Raw genomic sequence first — 16,016 nt, 5'->3', positions numbered from 1 at the left:
CAGGGGGTCCTCTTCTACAATTGGTGGTGAGGCACATTTTTGAGGCATGATAGAGAGATTTTTACTCGGCATCTACCAATGCTACACCCAATCAAGGAGTGCTTGATGCAGATACTGGGTGCCCAAAGACATAGAATCATACAGCAACAGAAGGAGGCCATTCGGCCCTTTGTGTCTGTGCTGACTCTCTGTGACAGCTACCAATTAGTCCCACTCCCCACATATTCCATTCCCCATCACATCCCTCATCTTGCTAAGTGCAAAAAAGCTGTAGTGTAATTTTTTTAAATCTGAGAAACTTAAATGCTTTTGAGTTTAAAGATTCTGACACTCAAATCTACCAGCTGCCCCAATAAAGTCCAATTGGAAACTAGTTTGATCAGATTGTTCTTAATTGGTCCCCTGTCCAAGCTGACTGAATCAGTGAGCTCAGTTAGTTGTCTTATTTAACAGGCAGTCACTTTACTTGCCAATTCCAGAAGACTAGTCCAAGCCAGCTGAATGGCTTGGCTAGTTAGGAAAATATCAGTGAGATAGACAAGTGCCCTGTTTGCTCGAGGTTGGGTTTATCGACAAGACTTTCCATACCAGCCCATTTGGCATCAGAAAACATGGCTAGAAAGTTGAAAAAGACTGGGCCTGGTTCAGGTATCCGCTTCCCAAGAAAAGAATAAAAACAATGAAGACATGTAGGTATGGCAGGAAGGCAGGAAATAACCGAAGGTGAGGTGAGAATGATTTTGAGGATCCATTAGATAGAGGAAGGGAAGACCTATAGCAGGAACCAATTATCGCTGAAAGTGATAGCCAACCTGATGAGGGGATACCTCAAGCAACTAGTGGGTGTCAGCTTTAAATTGCTCAGCATGTTTCTCGAAGGTAGTTGTAGCTCTAAAACCAAACATGACACCAAATGGATGCCTCCAGAATAAGTGCAGAGAGCAAACACCCCCCTTTCTCTTCCGCCCCACCCTGTCAAAGAATTCCCTGCTTGAAATCCTAATGGCAGAACTTGATTTCTTGCAGACATTGACGAGTGCCACTCGAGCCCTTGTCTGAATGGAGCTACCTGTATCGATGGCATCGACACTTTCAAATGCTTGTGCCTACCCAGCTATGAAGGGGACCTCTGTGAAATTGGTACGAGAAAGTGGCTTCAGCTAACTTTACTAACAGCTTACAAACGCTAGCCCAACTTAGGGTGGGCAACTTGTTCTGGGTTTGACTTCCATTGTACTTTTTTTTTCTAACTAATCTTTTATTCTCAGGAAATCAAAGGTGATTTTCTTTTTCTGATAGTTTGTGCACAACAGTGGTAATATTTACAACAACTTGTATTTAACATAGTGAAACGTCCCAAGGTGTTTCACAGAAGTGTTATGAGACAAATTTGACACCGTGCCACATAAGACCAAAAGCTTGGTCGTAGAGATAGGTTTTAAGGAGTGTCGAAGGAGGAAAGAGAGTTAGGGAGGGAGTTCCAGAGCTTAAGGCTCAGGCAACAGAAGGCACGGCCACCAATGGTTGAGCGATTATAAACAGGGATGTTCAAGAGGGCAGAATTAGAGGAACGCAGACATCTCGGCGGGGAGCTAGGGTTGTGGGGCTGAAGGAGGTTACAGAGATAGGGAGGGGCGAGATAATAAAGGGATTTGAAAACAAGGATGAGAATTTTGAAATCGAGGCCTTGTTTAACTGGAAGCCAATGTAGGTCAGCGAGCACAGGTGATGGGTGAACAGGACTTGGTGTGTTAGGAAATGGGCTGCCACACTTGGAGGATTTGGTGATACTAATCATTGTATGGAAACAATCCACTCCTTACCATGAAGATCCAGCCTAGGCAAAACGATAGCCCAATAATTGTCTTGGTTAACTCACAGTGAAACTCTAAGTGTCGTCACAGGTCACTGGTAAAATCCGAACTTGTAAAATGCAAGGCTTCACATTGTGAGAAATATGAGCAACTCCAGGACTACCAGGTTCTTCAGTGAGTCACCTGAGGTTCAAACTTTGATCCATTGAGTTAGTGAAAAGGTTTTGTTTGACCCCCTGATTCATGTATCTGTAAATTTGTCCAACAGGGAAACTTTTTTTTACACTTACCGGGGCTGCAATGGATCAACAAGGAGATCAGTTACGGTACTTTTTGGCCTGTATCTCCGCTCTGCTCAGTTCTGCACTTCATTTGCCCCCTTCTCTGCTGAAGATGCTGATTAATGCTGGGGTATAGCCCCTTGGGTCCATCCAGCCCTCTGTTGCCTCAAGTAACCATTCTTCAAGCTTGATTTTTTTTTTCCATTCCCTATTCTGGCCAGGGGCACTCTGGCCAATTGTAAGTGCCCACCTCCGTGGTGCCATAGCTGAGATCAACATCATCGACATAGAGCAGTGAATCAAACCTTGGACCTTCCCATTCTTTGTGGCTCCATATCGCATTATATGTGCATTTACCCTCCAAAGCATAGGGAAGCTTCTGTGCATTTCTGATCTACCTGGAACAAAAGCTTCTTTGCTCCTCTTACAGAGCAAAGCTGTGGATGGCCCAATAAATATCCTGAAGGATCTTCGGGTTATATATTAGAAACCAATAAAATCATCTTTCAGTAAATCTATAAACTCTAACAATCTACCTATCTGGCTAGGATTGCTCATAGGCCACTAATGACACATGACATATTGTCCAATGTTCCATGGGTCTTTGTTCAATTTAGACCAGATTATTTTCTTACCATCACTTCAGTTTCTGAGTCAGACTCCTCCTCTTCTTAAACAAAAAACAATTAGCAGTCTTAAATGATCATTATGGTCAGTGACTTCTGACTTGTTACCCAGATATTCCTGCAGTAAAACTGATGGGAATACAGAGAGTGGGTATGTGGTAATCATTGTTATGAAAGGTATGATCCCATTACTGTTTTATTTATTTGAAGGAAATGGTTTCTACTACCTTTTCCTCTTTTTAACTCATCAGTGCTGCCTCTGATCAAGAAAGGGCAATCACCAGATCTTGTGACAGCCGCATTGAGTAGTGCTTTGGGATTGATGGGTAGAAACTGTCCTTTTCAGCCAGTTGACCTCTAAGATGACACTCTAAGTTTATGGACACTAACGCATTGAGCACCTGGACTAGAAATCAACAATAAGTAGGGGAGCTTGAACACTGGTTCAAGGTAGGGTTAAAGTGTATGAAGGCCTTGCTGGGATTTGGTGGCTCCAACAATGGAACATTTATTATTTTACCATGTGGACAAGTTGGACCTCATCTAGGGCAGCAAGTAAATGCGGCATTTGGCCTCTTGGGCTAGAAAGTGATCTGATATTGGAGAATGTTTTCTATGAATGTTGGGTGACGACAGGATTGGGTTCCGTTGTGATGACCCCCCCAGTCAAATAACCTGATAAAGCTCACGCATGAAGAATAGCCACCTGAGTATCATCGCTTCGGAAGGGGAGGGGAAAGAAAAGAAAGATATGATGGTAGAAATGATCCAATAAACGTCAGTATAAAAATTGTACCCAACCGCATGTCCATTGTCAACTATGATATTCCAAAACACCTGCCCTTTCTACATAGGAATTTATGGCTTGTAAGATGGGATTTCTTGCAGACAATAACCCTTTAATTCAACTCTTGAGTTGATACATCCAGGATGTAAGGTAGAATCTTTAATTTCGCCCCGAATTCAACAACCTGAACCCATAATGAATGCTATAGTGACCAAGAATCCCACTGGCCAGAAAGTCCTGAGGTCTGGTTAGAAACATGAATAATGTAGAGGAAATGTTACGGTCATTTTTGCAGTCAACAGCCACAAAACCTACACTGAATGATGCTGGCATGAGGCACAAGCTTAAATTCTCCTTCCTCATCCAACCTCAACAGATCAAATTGGTCCCTTCTTCCAATTCGTAAAAACTGCGTTGTGAACAAACTATTGTAGATCACCTAGATCTTTGTAAAACTATTCAAAAGTCAAACCTTTATAACAGTTTTCCTCTTTTTTCCTTTTCATATTCTTTGTAGACCTTTTGGCAAAATTTTCACCGATCTGATGGCGTTAACATCGGTTTTCCACCATTGTTAATGTCATTTTGAGCCTGGTTACTGGTGCTCCAACACAGGCCAAGATAATACTTTTATTTTCTCAGAAAAGGCAGTGCTGAGATTCTGTGCACTCTTGCTATGCAGGTAGCAGTGCAGTTGTCCGATTTGTGAGTTAGCCACCTTTTGTTCTGCCTCCCTCATTTTTACACCAACAAATAAGCTAAATGGCTTTTTGTGAATAATCCCAGCTGTGAATTGGTGCTGCACTATGGTAAAGATGGAAAGTAATCATTTGTTTCTGAATAAGGTAATGGCCACCTATCCCTGATGTGACAAGAATATTGATGAGCAGGAGTTTATCTTCCAATATCCATTTTGCCACCAAAAGTACTGTTCATAAAGCATTTGGGCTTCAACAGCACCTCCCAAACCTGTGACTCCTACCACCTAGGACAAGGACAGCAGGCGCATGGGAACACCACCACCTCCCAAATTCCCCTCCAAGTCACTTACCATCCTGACTTGGAAATATATTGCCATTCCTTCATCGTCGCTGGGTCAAAATCCTGGAACTCCTTCCCTAACAGCGCTGTAGGAGCACCTTCATCACACGGACTGCAGTGGTTCAAGAAACCAGCTCATCACCACCTTCTCAAGGACAATTAGGGATGGGCAATAAATGCTGGTCTTGCCAGCGATGCCCCACACCTCATGAATGAATAAAAGAAAACAGTTTGCTCTTTGTTCAACAATCTATTTCCTACTGGCAGCAACTCCAAGATACCTCGTCAGTCATAAATAGTTTCATAATTGGCACCACTAGATTTTGGCATCACCCACTTCCCTCTGCCAACTCCTGAAGCTGTCATTCTATTGCCACTTTTCCATTCAGGTCATCCAATGCACCATCCCACCAGCTCACTATTGGTCTCCCACATGGTCTAAGTAGCAAGTACAACAGGGCAAAAGAATATTTTAGTGCAACCACTACCTTATAATATATTGGGTAATGGCAACTAGTGCTGGAGGACTAGAGGAGCATTGTCCCTTTGAACCGAGGCCATGTCAAGGTGAAAATTCTGCCTTTAATCTTAACAATCTCTGCAGATTTGCCTGAAGTTTGTAATTGTCAGTTTGCAGTAAGTTAATATTTAGATTTTTTTCAAAGTTTTAAAATTGGTTCTGTCACTGGCCTGGTCTTTTTGCAGGACTTTGCTGGTTATGTTCCGGTTTATTTGGGTGTTGCCTTGTACCCTGTTGTATACTGACTACAACATTTGTGCGCATTGTTCTGGGCAATATAATAGCAGCTTTGGAAAACACTAAAAGCCAACATTTCTTCAGCGTGTTTTTCCAGTATGAGTTGCGATTGCACTGGCGGATGTAACTCATTTTTATGCGGTTCAAGGGAGTGAATGAGAATTCACCAAATCTCAAATTAACATGACCGAAATCATGGCCTCCAATTAGGAAGGGGGATTGCCCAGTGTCTAAACTTAACAGTCATGCAGTTACAGAAAATGCAATTAAGCTAGTGGATGCCAACATGAGCGAGATATTCTAGCAAAGGATGTCCATTAAATTTTATTGTTCAGAGCAAGTTTTTAATTTTTGCAATGTTTATGGGGCGATATTGTTCAGAGATCGTTTGTGTCTTATTAAATGAGTTGCAAACACTTGCTTCTGACTATGAGGTATGAAACCAAATTTCTGTATGGTGATGTTCCAGAGAGGTGTCATCATCATAGGCAGTCCCTGGAAATCGAGGAAAACTTGCTTCCACTAAAAGTGAGTTCTTAGGTGACTGAACAGTCCAATATGGGAATTGTAGTCTCTGTCACAGGTGTGACAGATAGAGGTTGAAGGAAGGGATGGGTGGGGAGTCTGATTTGCTGCACGCTACTGCCGCTGCCTGCGCTTGGTTTCTGCATGCTCTCGGCGACGAGACTCGAGGTGCTCAGCGCCCTCCCGGATGCTCTTCCTCCACTAAGGGCGGTCTTTGGCCAGGGACTCCCAGGTGTCGGTAGGGATGTTGCATTTTGAGCTCCAGTAATAAACTATTGTAATACAACCTGTAACGGTCTGATTTTTGTTTTCTGTAGACGTGGAGGTGTGCGAATTTGGTTGGGATAAGTTTCAGGGTCACTGCTACAAGCACTTTGTTGACAGACAGACGTGGGAATCTGCAGAGCACCAGTGCAGGGAGCAGAAAGCCCACCTGGCCAGCATTACCACCCCAGAGGAACAAGATTTTGTCAACAGTGAGTATTTGATGTAGTCATAAGGACCATTTGTTATGTCATAATCCATTTATGTCACTTTACCTTTGCTGGCTGCATTCTTCTCCATCTATTGACGTTCTTGGTCTGACTTCAAATGGAATCCCCACTTCTCCTTCATCACTAAACATGCTTCCAAGAAGCTCAGATTCCTATTTTCATACCAAGCACTTCATTCCCATCAACAACTCACAATTCCTTATATAAGGCCAGGTCTGTAAATGACGTGGCGTGGCGGGGGGAGAAATTTGGTCACGCCTCTGTTGCGGCGTTGTCCCGGGCGGAGCGGTACGTTTTGCGCCGGCAAATAGTTTGCGCCTGCCGCTGCAAAATTCATCAGCTGGGCCCGGAGTTTGGAGCGCAGCGCTACGGGAGACATTCCACACCTCGTATAGGGCGCTAGGCCAGCTGAGCCACCGAAAATCCCGAGCAAAACAGCTGGCAGGGCACGCCCTAACAGAGGCTTCCATGGAGCAAAAGAAACCTGAAAAATGCCCAGCAAAAAAATTCGCAATTTATTACTGACGCAACCCCAACATAAATCGCAAAAAGATCACACTTGCCTGAGGTAGACATTGCTTCAATCACTTCGGCCGGTACAGATTGGAGCAGCAGTTTTCACTGGCGTTCCCACTAGGGCGCACTAGGGAGCACTGGATTGCGCCCGCTCCATAAATATCGAGTCGGTGTCACAACTAGGGGCATTGCACACCAGCTCGCCTCTCCCGGGCGGTAATACTCCACGCCCCCACAAACCTGTCACCAGCGCTGCCAGTTTTACTGACTCCTTCCCTCCCTTAAAGGGATGGGCCAATGCTGTGGTCATTGAAGCCTAAGGCTGTGGATGTTCATCAGTGGCACCTGCGATACGCACATAGCAGCCCCAAGCACCCTGAGAGTGCAGGGCTAAGCAATCGCGGGTTACAAAGAAATCAAAATGCAACACACTGGGGACAGAATTCAATTTCGGCCTACCTTTAATTAGCACTCCCCAAGTGGCCAGCTGAGGTGACAATGCCTCCTGCAGCTATCATTGTTGATGCCCAGCGGTGCTGCAGGGGGTGGGAGCGAATTTTTCATCCGGGGCAGTAACGGGGCGCTGCGCATTGGATGACATCATGATCTCCGGGGCGTAAGAAATCGAGGCGGTAAGTTTTAGCGCCAGCGCAAACCCGTCAGGGAAATTCACGGGCATCAGTGATTTCGCCGTGCCCGGTCGGTAACCCCTTAGCGCCCCGTTAGCACCTCCAGGGGGCGGTAACGGGAGGCGCAAAGCAGCCCAATTTCTCCACCTGGAGTTATTGGACTCTCCAGCTGTGGCTGTTTACGAGATTAAAATCCTGACTCTAAAACTGTCGTGAAATATCATCGTGCAAACTATTTCATTTGGCAATGGAAGTAAATCCACCACTTCATCTGACAAACTCTGTCCACTGTGAAGCTGATATTGTTGGTATCTTTGTGTGCTCAGATAATGCCCGGGATTATCAATGGATTGGACTGAATGACAAGACAATAGAGGGTGATTTCCATTGGTCTGATGCCAGCCCGCTGGTGAGTTTTGGCCCCAGATTTCCTGCCCTTCTCTCTTGGTAGTTTCAAAAGCAAATGTAATTTATCTGAAAACAGTTAGCCCAGGAGAAATGAGAATACAAAGCCCTGTCAGTAAAATCAATGGGGAGTAAGTAACCAAGATCTTGCATTGGATAATTAATCGATTCAGTTATTCTTTAACTGACCAAACACCATGGACGATCAGAGAGGAGTCCAGCCACAAGGAAAGCCAATTCAACCATTGTCCTTTCCCCATTCTCTCACACTCAGTTTCAGAATAGCATTGGAACTGTGGCTGCTCAGCAGGTTGCAAGCCCATACTACACGTTTATAATTTGAGTGTACACCTGATAAGGGCAGCAATATCTAAGGGAAGACCTCTTGTTCCAAGTACTGCAACTTTTATGTGTGAGAAAATATTCATGTTATCTGAAATGTCTTCGTAATATTGCTATTATGCCTTGAGTAGAGTCTGGACCATGCTATTCCTCTGTAGTAGTGTAAATGATGAGTAGTGTTCTAGGGGAGCAGCACAGAAAGTGGTGCAACTTCAAACCAGCCTGTCATCTCATTTCCCAGCCTGGTGGTCGAGGGGGTCATTCAGCCCGACTGCCTGCCTCTCTTCCGCGGTTACATTCGAGCCAGGGTGTCCCTGGAGATGGAGCACGCGATGTCCACCGGTACGCTCACGGCCTTCCGCAAGAGGTGGGCGCCGGAGGGACAGGAGCGCATCATCACCCCCGGCAACCAAATTTTAATTTGACTGTTTAATGTCCAAAGTTTAACTTGTTAATTTGTCGGCTCTAGTGCCCCTTTGAAGAGGGCACTTGATTTTATGGTTCATTAACAATAGCTGTTGCTTGATTCCCTGACGTCAGCTGGCTCTGGAGTAGCCCTCAAGTCAGCTCCCCCATTTGTGAAGGAGATGCACCAGGATGCATTGGGTTGCTTTCCATAATTAACGTCGCCAGAGCAGCCTGAGAGAGAGGCAGACAGAGAGACCCTACTCGAGGGTCTGTAAGCTGACAATCAAATTGCCGTTTTGGAAATGAAGGAGCTACATGATGCTGAGAAACCATCAGTGTATTTCCACCATGTTGTGTTTTTATTTCAGATTTCCAACATTTGTAATTTGCTTTTCTCTTTCTCTTTACACCGCATGGCATTGTTGGGTTAGGTTAAAAAAGTTGGGGTCTACATTTTAGAGAAGCGTAGCCTGAAGGGTGATCTGATTGAGGTTTATAAGATGATGAAGGATATAGATTGTGTTCCAGTTGACACAAATTTAAATTGTACAAGGCCGGATCTAGGTTAGATGTCAGGAGGTGGTGCGTTTCCCAGAGAATAGAGGACCTCTGGAATAGGTTGCAGTCTCGTGCAGTGGATGCTGATTCGCTGAATTCTATCCAGCGACCAGTTTCTGGCTAGGGCGATGATCACCTCCTCCAGATGGTAGGTACTGCAGGGAATTCAGGGCCAGAGTGATCTCCTGGCTAGCTTCGATCACCGACATGGGGCGGAGAGGAACTTCCCAGACTTTTTCCCCCCAAAATTGGCCTGGGTGTTTTAATCTGTTTTTTTTTTTGCCTCTCCCAGGAGATCACATGGTTTTGGATGGGGTGGAGAGTGTATATGTCGTGATACACAAAGTATCGCAATTGTGGGGACAAGATGGTCTTTACCTGTCTGTCGTTGTCCATATGTTTGTATTCAAGATTGGATATATTTTTATTTTCCCTCAAATAGTTGTACGAGAACTGGCGGCCCAATCAACCTGACAGTTTCTTCAACACTGGCGAAGATTGTGTTGTCATGATATGGCATGAAAATGGCCAATGGAATGATGTTCCATGCAATTACCACCTGCCTTTTACCTGCAAGAAAGGGACAGGTAAGCTTGGGACGCTCCTGTGCAGTGACATCTGTATTCTAGGGCGCTCTAATAAAACAAAAGTTCCCCGCAACCCATCAACGGATATAAAGCGCAAACCGTGTACAGCAAGCTGACAGATTTCTAATTCATCTCTACAAATGAGGAAAGCCAATTGGCCACCTAGCTCATGTTGCTATAGAAATGATCCCTCTTCAGTGTCTATCTACCTCTTTGTCTACAGACTCATTTCAGATTGATGCTGTTCGTAATATCATAAGAACATAAGAAATAGGAGCAGGAGTAGACCATTTAGCCCCTCGAGCCTGCTCCTCCATTCAATAAGATCATGGCCTCAACTCCACTTCCCTGCCCGCTCCCCATAACCCTTGACTCCCTTATCATTCTTGACTTCTAGTGCTGCAGAGTTGAACCCGATAAATTGTGGAGTCGATTTCACAGTATCCAATGTAGCAGACAGATAAAGAACCACAGTAAATCTGTACAGTTGGATACCGCAACTTTTGTTTCTGGCTGCCAAACTTTTACCATTGACTGGAGGAATAACCATACAGACCTACAAAGGATAAAATAATATTGGGTTATCATGACCATTATCCAACCAATGATCCTAGGGTAAAATGAGCCAGAGGTTCACGAGGATTTCAAAGGGTCAAAAACTGTGATAGAGACTGGTCATTTAGGAGTAGGAGGAGAACTCATTATTAAAGTATTAAATGTGGCCATTTCACACATTTTGGATTCCAGTGCAGTGAGTAAGTAGACCTGATTCCCCCGTGTTCTGACATTTTTGAGATCATAGGGAAGAAATAAAGTTTGACAAAAATTGAGTCAATTTTCCAAGATTCCACTCTCGGCACTGAATCTCATTCAACAGGAACACGGGTCAGTGACTGATTCACAGCACTCTCACATTTCCAGTCACTTTCTGATCCAGAGGGTAAATGGCAGCCAGAGAATCATACCCCACCACGAAGACAAAACCTTGGGGGGCGGGGGGGGGGGGGTACTTTAAAGAGAACAAGAATGAATAAATATAGATCTATATTAATAAAGTATATCGGGCAACATTTCTTGTTAGAAGATGCCCAGATTCTATTATTGAAAGATTTCTATTTATATAGCAATGTATCTCTCTTCAGGAGCACTTTACTTACATTGAATTACTTCAAAATGCAATCATTAAGAACATTAGAATTAAAGCAGGAACAGGCCATTCGGCCCCTCGAGCCTGCTCCGCCATTCAATGAGACCATGGCTGATCTTCTATCTCAACTCCACTTTTCTGCACTAAACCATATCCCTTGATTCCCTTAATATCAAAAATCTATCGATCTCTGTCTTGAATATAATCAACGACTGAGCCTCCACAGCCATCTGCGGCAGAGAATTCCAAAGACTCACCACCCTCTGAGTGAATAAATTTCTCCTCATCTCAGTCCTAAATGGCCGACCCCTTATTCTGAGACTGTGATCCTTGGTTCTAGACTCCCCAGCCAGGGGGACATCCTCCCTGCATCTACCCTGTCAAGCCCTGTAAGAATTGTGTATATTTCAATGGGATCACCATTCATTCTTCTAAAGACTAGAGAATATAGGCCTAGTCTACTCAATCTCTCCTCATAGGCTGACACAGCATGACAGCAGCCATTTTGCACACAGCAAGATGCTGCAATCAGGTGATTGATCAATTGATCTGAGTTTTTTCATGGTGTTTATTGAGGGAGGAATGTTTGCCAAGACACCAGGAGACCTCCATGTTCTACTTTAAATAGAGGGCTGGGATCTTTACCATCCACCTCAACCAACAGACAGGTTGGTTTAATATCTCTACTGAAGGGTGACACTTTTGACAAAGCAGCACTCCCTTAATACTGCACCAGAGCATTAGCAGAGGCAAGAGTGTTACCAACTAAGCCAAGCTGGACTAAAATGACCCCAAATTACAGTAAAGTATCAACCAATTGTGGCGTTTTTAAATGATGGTTTACTTTTTTTCTCTCCCTTTCTTCAGTTGCTTGTGGCCAACCACCAGTGGTAGAACATGCCAAAACGTTTGGAAAAACGAAAGAACGTTTTGAAATTAACTCCTTGGTACGGTATCAGTGTCAAAATGGCTTCTTACAGCGCCATTTTCCCAATATCAAATGTCAGTCAAATGGGCAGTGGGAGCAGCCAAGGATAATGTGTATAGACAGTAAGTAAAAATTCATGCAAGTCTTTTTTTTTTCATGTAACTTTTTTCTTCATTTCTTCCCACACCCACCATCAATTATTTCCTGTTGTGCCATCGACAGCAATCTGGCAACTCAACATGAAACAGCTCGATTGCTACACTGAGAGGATAGTAGGGTTGGTGTTGTGGAAGGCTGAGATTAAATGAGCTGAAGGGCCTTCTTTATCTGACCTGATCTCCTGATCTTGTGAACCTCCTTAACCGAGGAGGGTGGGTGATCCTGGCTACATTCTACTTCATTCTATAATCAGGTGATGGAGATGCGTATGTTTCAGGGGTTACATGTGCTCACTGAAAAACATAAATCTGGCCTGTCCTAGCTATTCCTTCGAATAGATCATATACACTTGTAGTGTTGTATGTAAACATGCATAAGCCGACGTAGACTTGAGATCATCCAAAACTCGGCAGCCCGTGTCCTAACTCGCACCAAGTCCGCGCACCCATCACCTCTGTGCTCGCTGTTAAGCAACGCCTCAATTTCAAAATTATCATCCTTGTTTACAAATCCCTCCATGGCCTCGCCCCTCCCTATCTCTGTAATCTCCTTCAGCCCCACAAACACCCGAGAATTCTGCACCCCTCTAATTCTGCCCTCTTGAGCATCCCTGATTATAATCGCTCAACCATTGGTGGCCGTGTCTTCAACTGCCTAGGCCCCTAGCTCTGGAACTCCCTCCCTAAACCTCTCTGCCTCTCTACCTCTCTTTCCTCCTTCAAGAAGCTCCTTAAAACATACCACTTTGACCAAGTCTGCCATAATTTCTCCTTATGTGGCTCGGTGTCAAATTTTTGTCTTACAACACTCCTGTGAAGCGCCTTGGGTTGTTTTACTACGTTAAAGGTGCTATATAAATACGAGTTGTTGTTGTTGTAGATTCTCCAAGTTACTTAATTTCATGAATGAGGTGGGTAATCACCGGAAAACGTCTAGAAAATCTCTCCTTTCCAAAAATAAGCAGGCAAGACACTCCAGCATTACAATCATTAGCATGATTCCATCACGGCCACTTGGGTGAAGTGGAAAGGGCAGCCAGAACCTGTGGAACTGCAATGTAGCAAGGATCGATGCCCTCGAGAGGCAGAGAGAAAATGAGGAATGTTATCCTAAAAACAATTCAATTTATAAACCACCTATTTATTACAGATGGTTCCCCTTTTGAAAATACTTGCCATTTCCTGGTATTTGGGTAGCATCTGTAACATAAATTGAGCATTTCTGTCGAAGATTTAGCTCAAATTTGGTTTCTTTAATTCTGTCACAGTGCATAAGAGGTTAAAACTAAGCTTCAATCTCAGAAGTCATGTTCCAGTTTAACCGGATATATCGTTATGACAGTTGTTCATAGCAGTTGGTTTTGGTTAGTTTCCTTGAGAAACAAGCCAGAGCAATCAATTCAAATACAAACATGCTGTCTGATTTGCAGCTTTTGGAATTTAACAGATTGCTAAGTCCTGGTGACAGTATTGAAATTAACGAACCTCTATGTAAAAAAATAATTACAACATTGCTTTAGCACGGAGTTGGAAACAATTACTTCCTGCTATATGAGAAGTTAGCAAAATTTAACAAATACAGTAAAAAAAAAAGTTTTGTTATTAATTAGTTGGTTGACCTTGTCCTTACAAACAAAACAAAACTATTGTGTAATGTTACTCTGCCAGTTTCAAAGACGAGGAAATTCTTTGCAAGTGTGTCTAAAACCAATAGCTGCAAGAACCTTAAATTTAAAAAGTTTCATTATTCCAGGTTCATTACAGTACTTTACCTCGATATCAGGACAAATGGAAATAATTGCAAGGATGTAGGGAAGCCAAAAATATTTATGGAAAAAAGGGTAAATGACCCAAAACATAACGGTCAAGAGTTTCTGCTTTGGGCACAATCGGCAATTCGGGCACAAATTATGCTCAAATTAAGTTGCACATCACCGACGTAAAATCTGCCATGAACCAACGTTTGGAACGTAGTTTTAAAAAATGTTGTATTAAAAAATACTTCTTGATATATTTAAGAGTAGCAACCTGTTGCTGCTTTATTAATATAGCTGAAAATGGGTTTATCAAAAAAATAAGAATTTTTAATCAGTGTCTAGCCCAGTGAGTAACCCAATTTTAAATAACTGAAAATTATTTTTTAAAAAACTATGCGGCAGTAGTTACATTGCTATACAGTAGTCAGTTTCTAAGAATTTTTTATAAAATGTGAAAGCTTTTAAAATGTGACTATTTGTGTCATTATACCTAAAAAGAAAAACAGCCTAATTTTAAAAGCCTCCTCTAAGGCCCACAAACAGGCACAATTCGCAGAAACCCAAAATGGCGATGAATTCGATCCGGGGGCTTTGGCCAGTTGTGTAGGCGGGGCCGGCTTCTAGTGCAATGTTTTTTAAAAAGCTTGCGGAAACTCGATTTGCGCTGGACTTAATTTGCGCTTGGAAATTTCTTGCTCTATTGCGCTGAAAAACAACAACGCAACTGAGCAGAAACTCCTGCCCAGCATCTATTGTGAAATTCCAGAGATAAAGCTCACGAGGCAAATCATATATGGATACTGCACTTGCGTGGAATAAATGAAGTCCTTACAAACAAAACAAAAATCCATACTGACTTTCTGTTTCTTTTTACAGCCGCCACGTATAACCGCAGGCCTCAGAAGAGGGTTGACACAAGTAGGCCGCATCCTCAATATGAATTGAGTGCTTCATACAACTCCGAGCCTTAAGTGAAAATTAAAGGATATAATTCTATTCCAGAACATTTATATTAAGAAAAGAATAATTTTGTCAGATAAGAGAGTTGTTTTCCCAGCCAATATATAAAACACCAAAGCAGCCCTAGATCCAATGCCTTTTTTTTTCTCGATTTCAAGTGAAGTGTTATCATTTAGGTTGAACTCTTCAGCCTGTCACTGTGCCTTTGGAATGAGATGCCGAAGAATTTATTTTCAGACAACTACACGTCATAAGAAGTATTGGATCAACTTAACAGCCCGAAAGTACCTGCAAAGGTACATCAACACAGTTTAAAACAATGTTGGAAAGTATTATGCAAGCAGAATCATTCACAAATGCAACACATTACAGAGTTGTTTTTTTTACTGAGAAAATATATTGTTTCTTTGCTGTGAACACAAAAGCAACAGAGCAACAGTTCTGATGCTATTCAACCAGGACCATGCAGTGCATGGTGTTTCTGGTGACTTTTAGTTATTGAGGTGCATAGTAGAAATTGGAGTGCTAACCTGTTATCAAATGCAGCAGCCACCTCCAAACAGGGAGGGCCTGTTGCGTGGCAATCTTGCGTTGCATAACCTTTGAACTGGAAAACGAGCAAAAAAAAAAAATAATGGATTTGTTTTTTTTTTAAAAAGAGAAATAAATGTGTGGGAAAAAATTGCTTTGACAAAATATGTCCTTGAACATGTAAAATAAAATATGAAGCGTTATATTTTATCCTGAGAAAACAGTAACAGCTTTAAAAATATTTCAGACAATTTGAGTGTGTGCGTTTGTGTGTGTGTATGTGTGTGCTCGTTATAATGAAACTGTGAATGTTCGAGAGATAAATTGTGTACATGCAACAGAAAAAAGTACGAGAAAGGAAGCTTTGCTTTTGTTAAATTTTAGATAAATATAAAGAGAGGACTGGAAAATGTAAACATATTTTAAAGTTTGTGGAAACTAATTATATAATTGACATTCTTTTCCTGCGTAATACAATATAATTTACTTTTGAATCTTAAACTCACAGAGAATTTCTTTTGTTTTAAAGGGAAATATCCTCTATTAGCATCTGTGAAACTGTGGGTTTCCCCTGTCTTTTACTTTTTTTTAAAAAACCTAATCTTTCCCTTAAGCCAGAGAACACTTATTGTGTTCAGTGTTTGGCCATTTTATTTTTGCCCATTGCTGCCGTTCCATTTCTTGCATTTGTTTTTCAATTCCGACCCAGGCTAATGGGATGAATGTCTCAATTCTCTGCTGGCCTCAGACGCCTTGAGCCAAGCG

At 42.7% G+C, this 16,016-nt stretch overlaps 1 protein-coding gene across 2 annotated transcripts in view; it reads left to right on the top strand.

Moving 5' to 3' along the window:
- The window catches only part of acana (aggrecan a), a 96,684-nt gene extending 80,910 nt beyond the window's left edge, over nucleotides 1–15,774 (top strand). Inside the window, exons 14-19 of one of the 2 annotated variants that reach the window (XM_070858474.1) lie at nucleotides 1,027–1,140; nucleotides 6,149–6,307; nucleotides 7,797–7,879; nucleotides 9,626–9,770; nucleotides 11,785–11,967; nucleotides 14,637–15,774. In XM_070858474.1, the coding sequence (XP_070714575.1) occupies nucleotides 1,027–1,140; nucleotides 6,149–6,307; nucleotides 7,797–7,879; nucleotides 9,626–9,770; nucleotides 11,785–11,967; nucleotides 14,637–14,731 (779 nt within the window). In that variant the 3' untranslated portion in view covers nucleotides 14,732–15,774. The remainder of the gene's footprint in view (nucleotides 1–1,026; nucleotides 1,141–6,148; nucleotides 6,308–7,796; nucleotides 7,880–9,625; nucleotides 9,771–11,784; nucleotides 11,968–14,636) is intronic. The other variant, XM_070858475.1, reaches the window with a different exon arrangement.
- The last annotated feature ends 242 nt before the right edge of the window (nucleotides 15,775–16,016 follow it).

This window comes from Pristiophorus japonicus, chromosome 17, assembly GCF_044704955.1.
Source record: "Pristiophorus japonicus isolate sPriJap1 chromosome 17, sPriJap1.hap1, whole genome shotgun sequence".
Classification (NCBI taxonomy): domain Eukaryota; kingdom Metazoa; phylum Chordata; class Chondrichthyes; family Pristiophoridae; genus Pristiophorus; species Pristiophorus japonicus.
The sequence above is the reverse complement of the archived record's forward strand: the minus strand, read 5'-3'. Positions and strand labels throughout refer to the sequence as shown.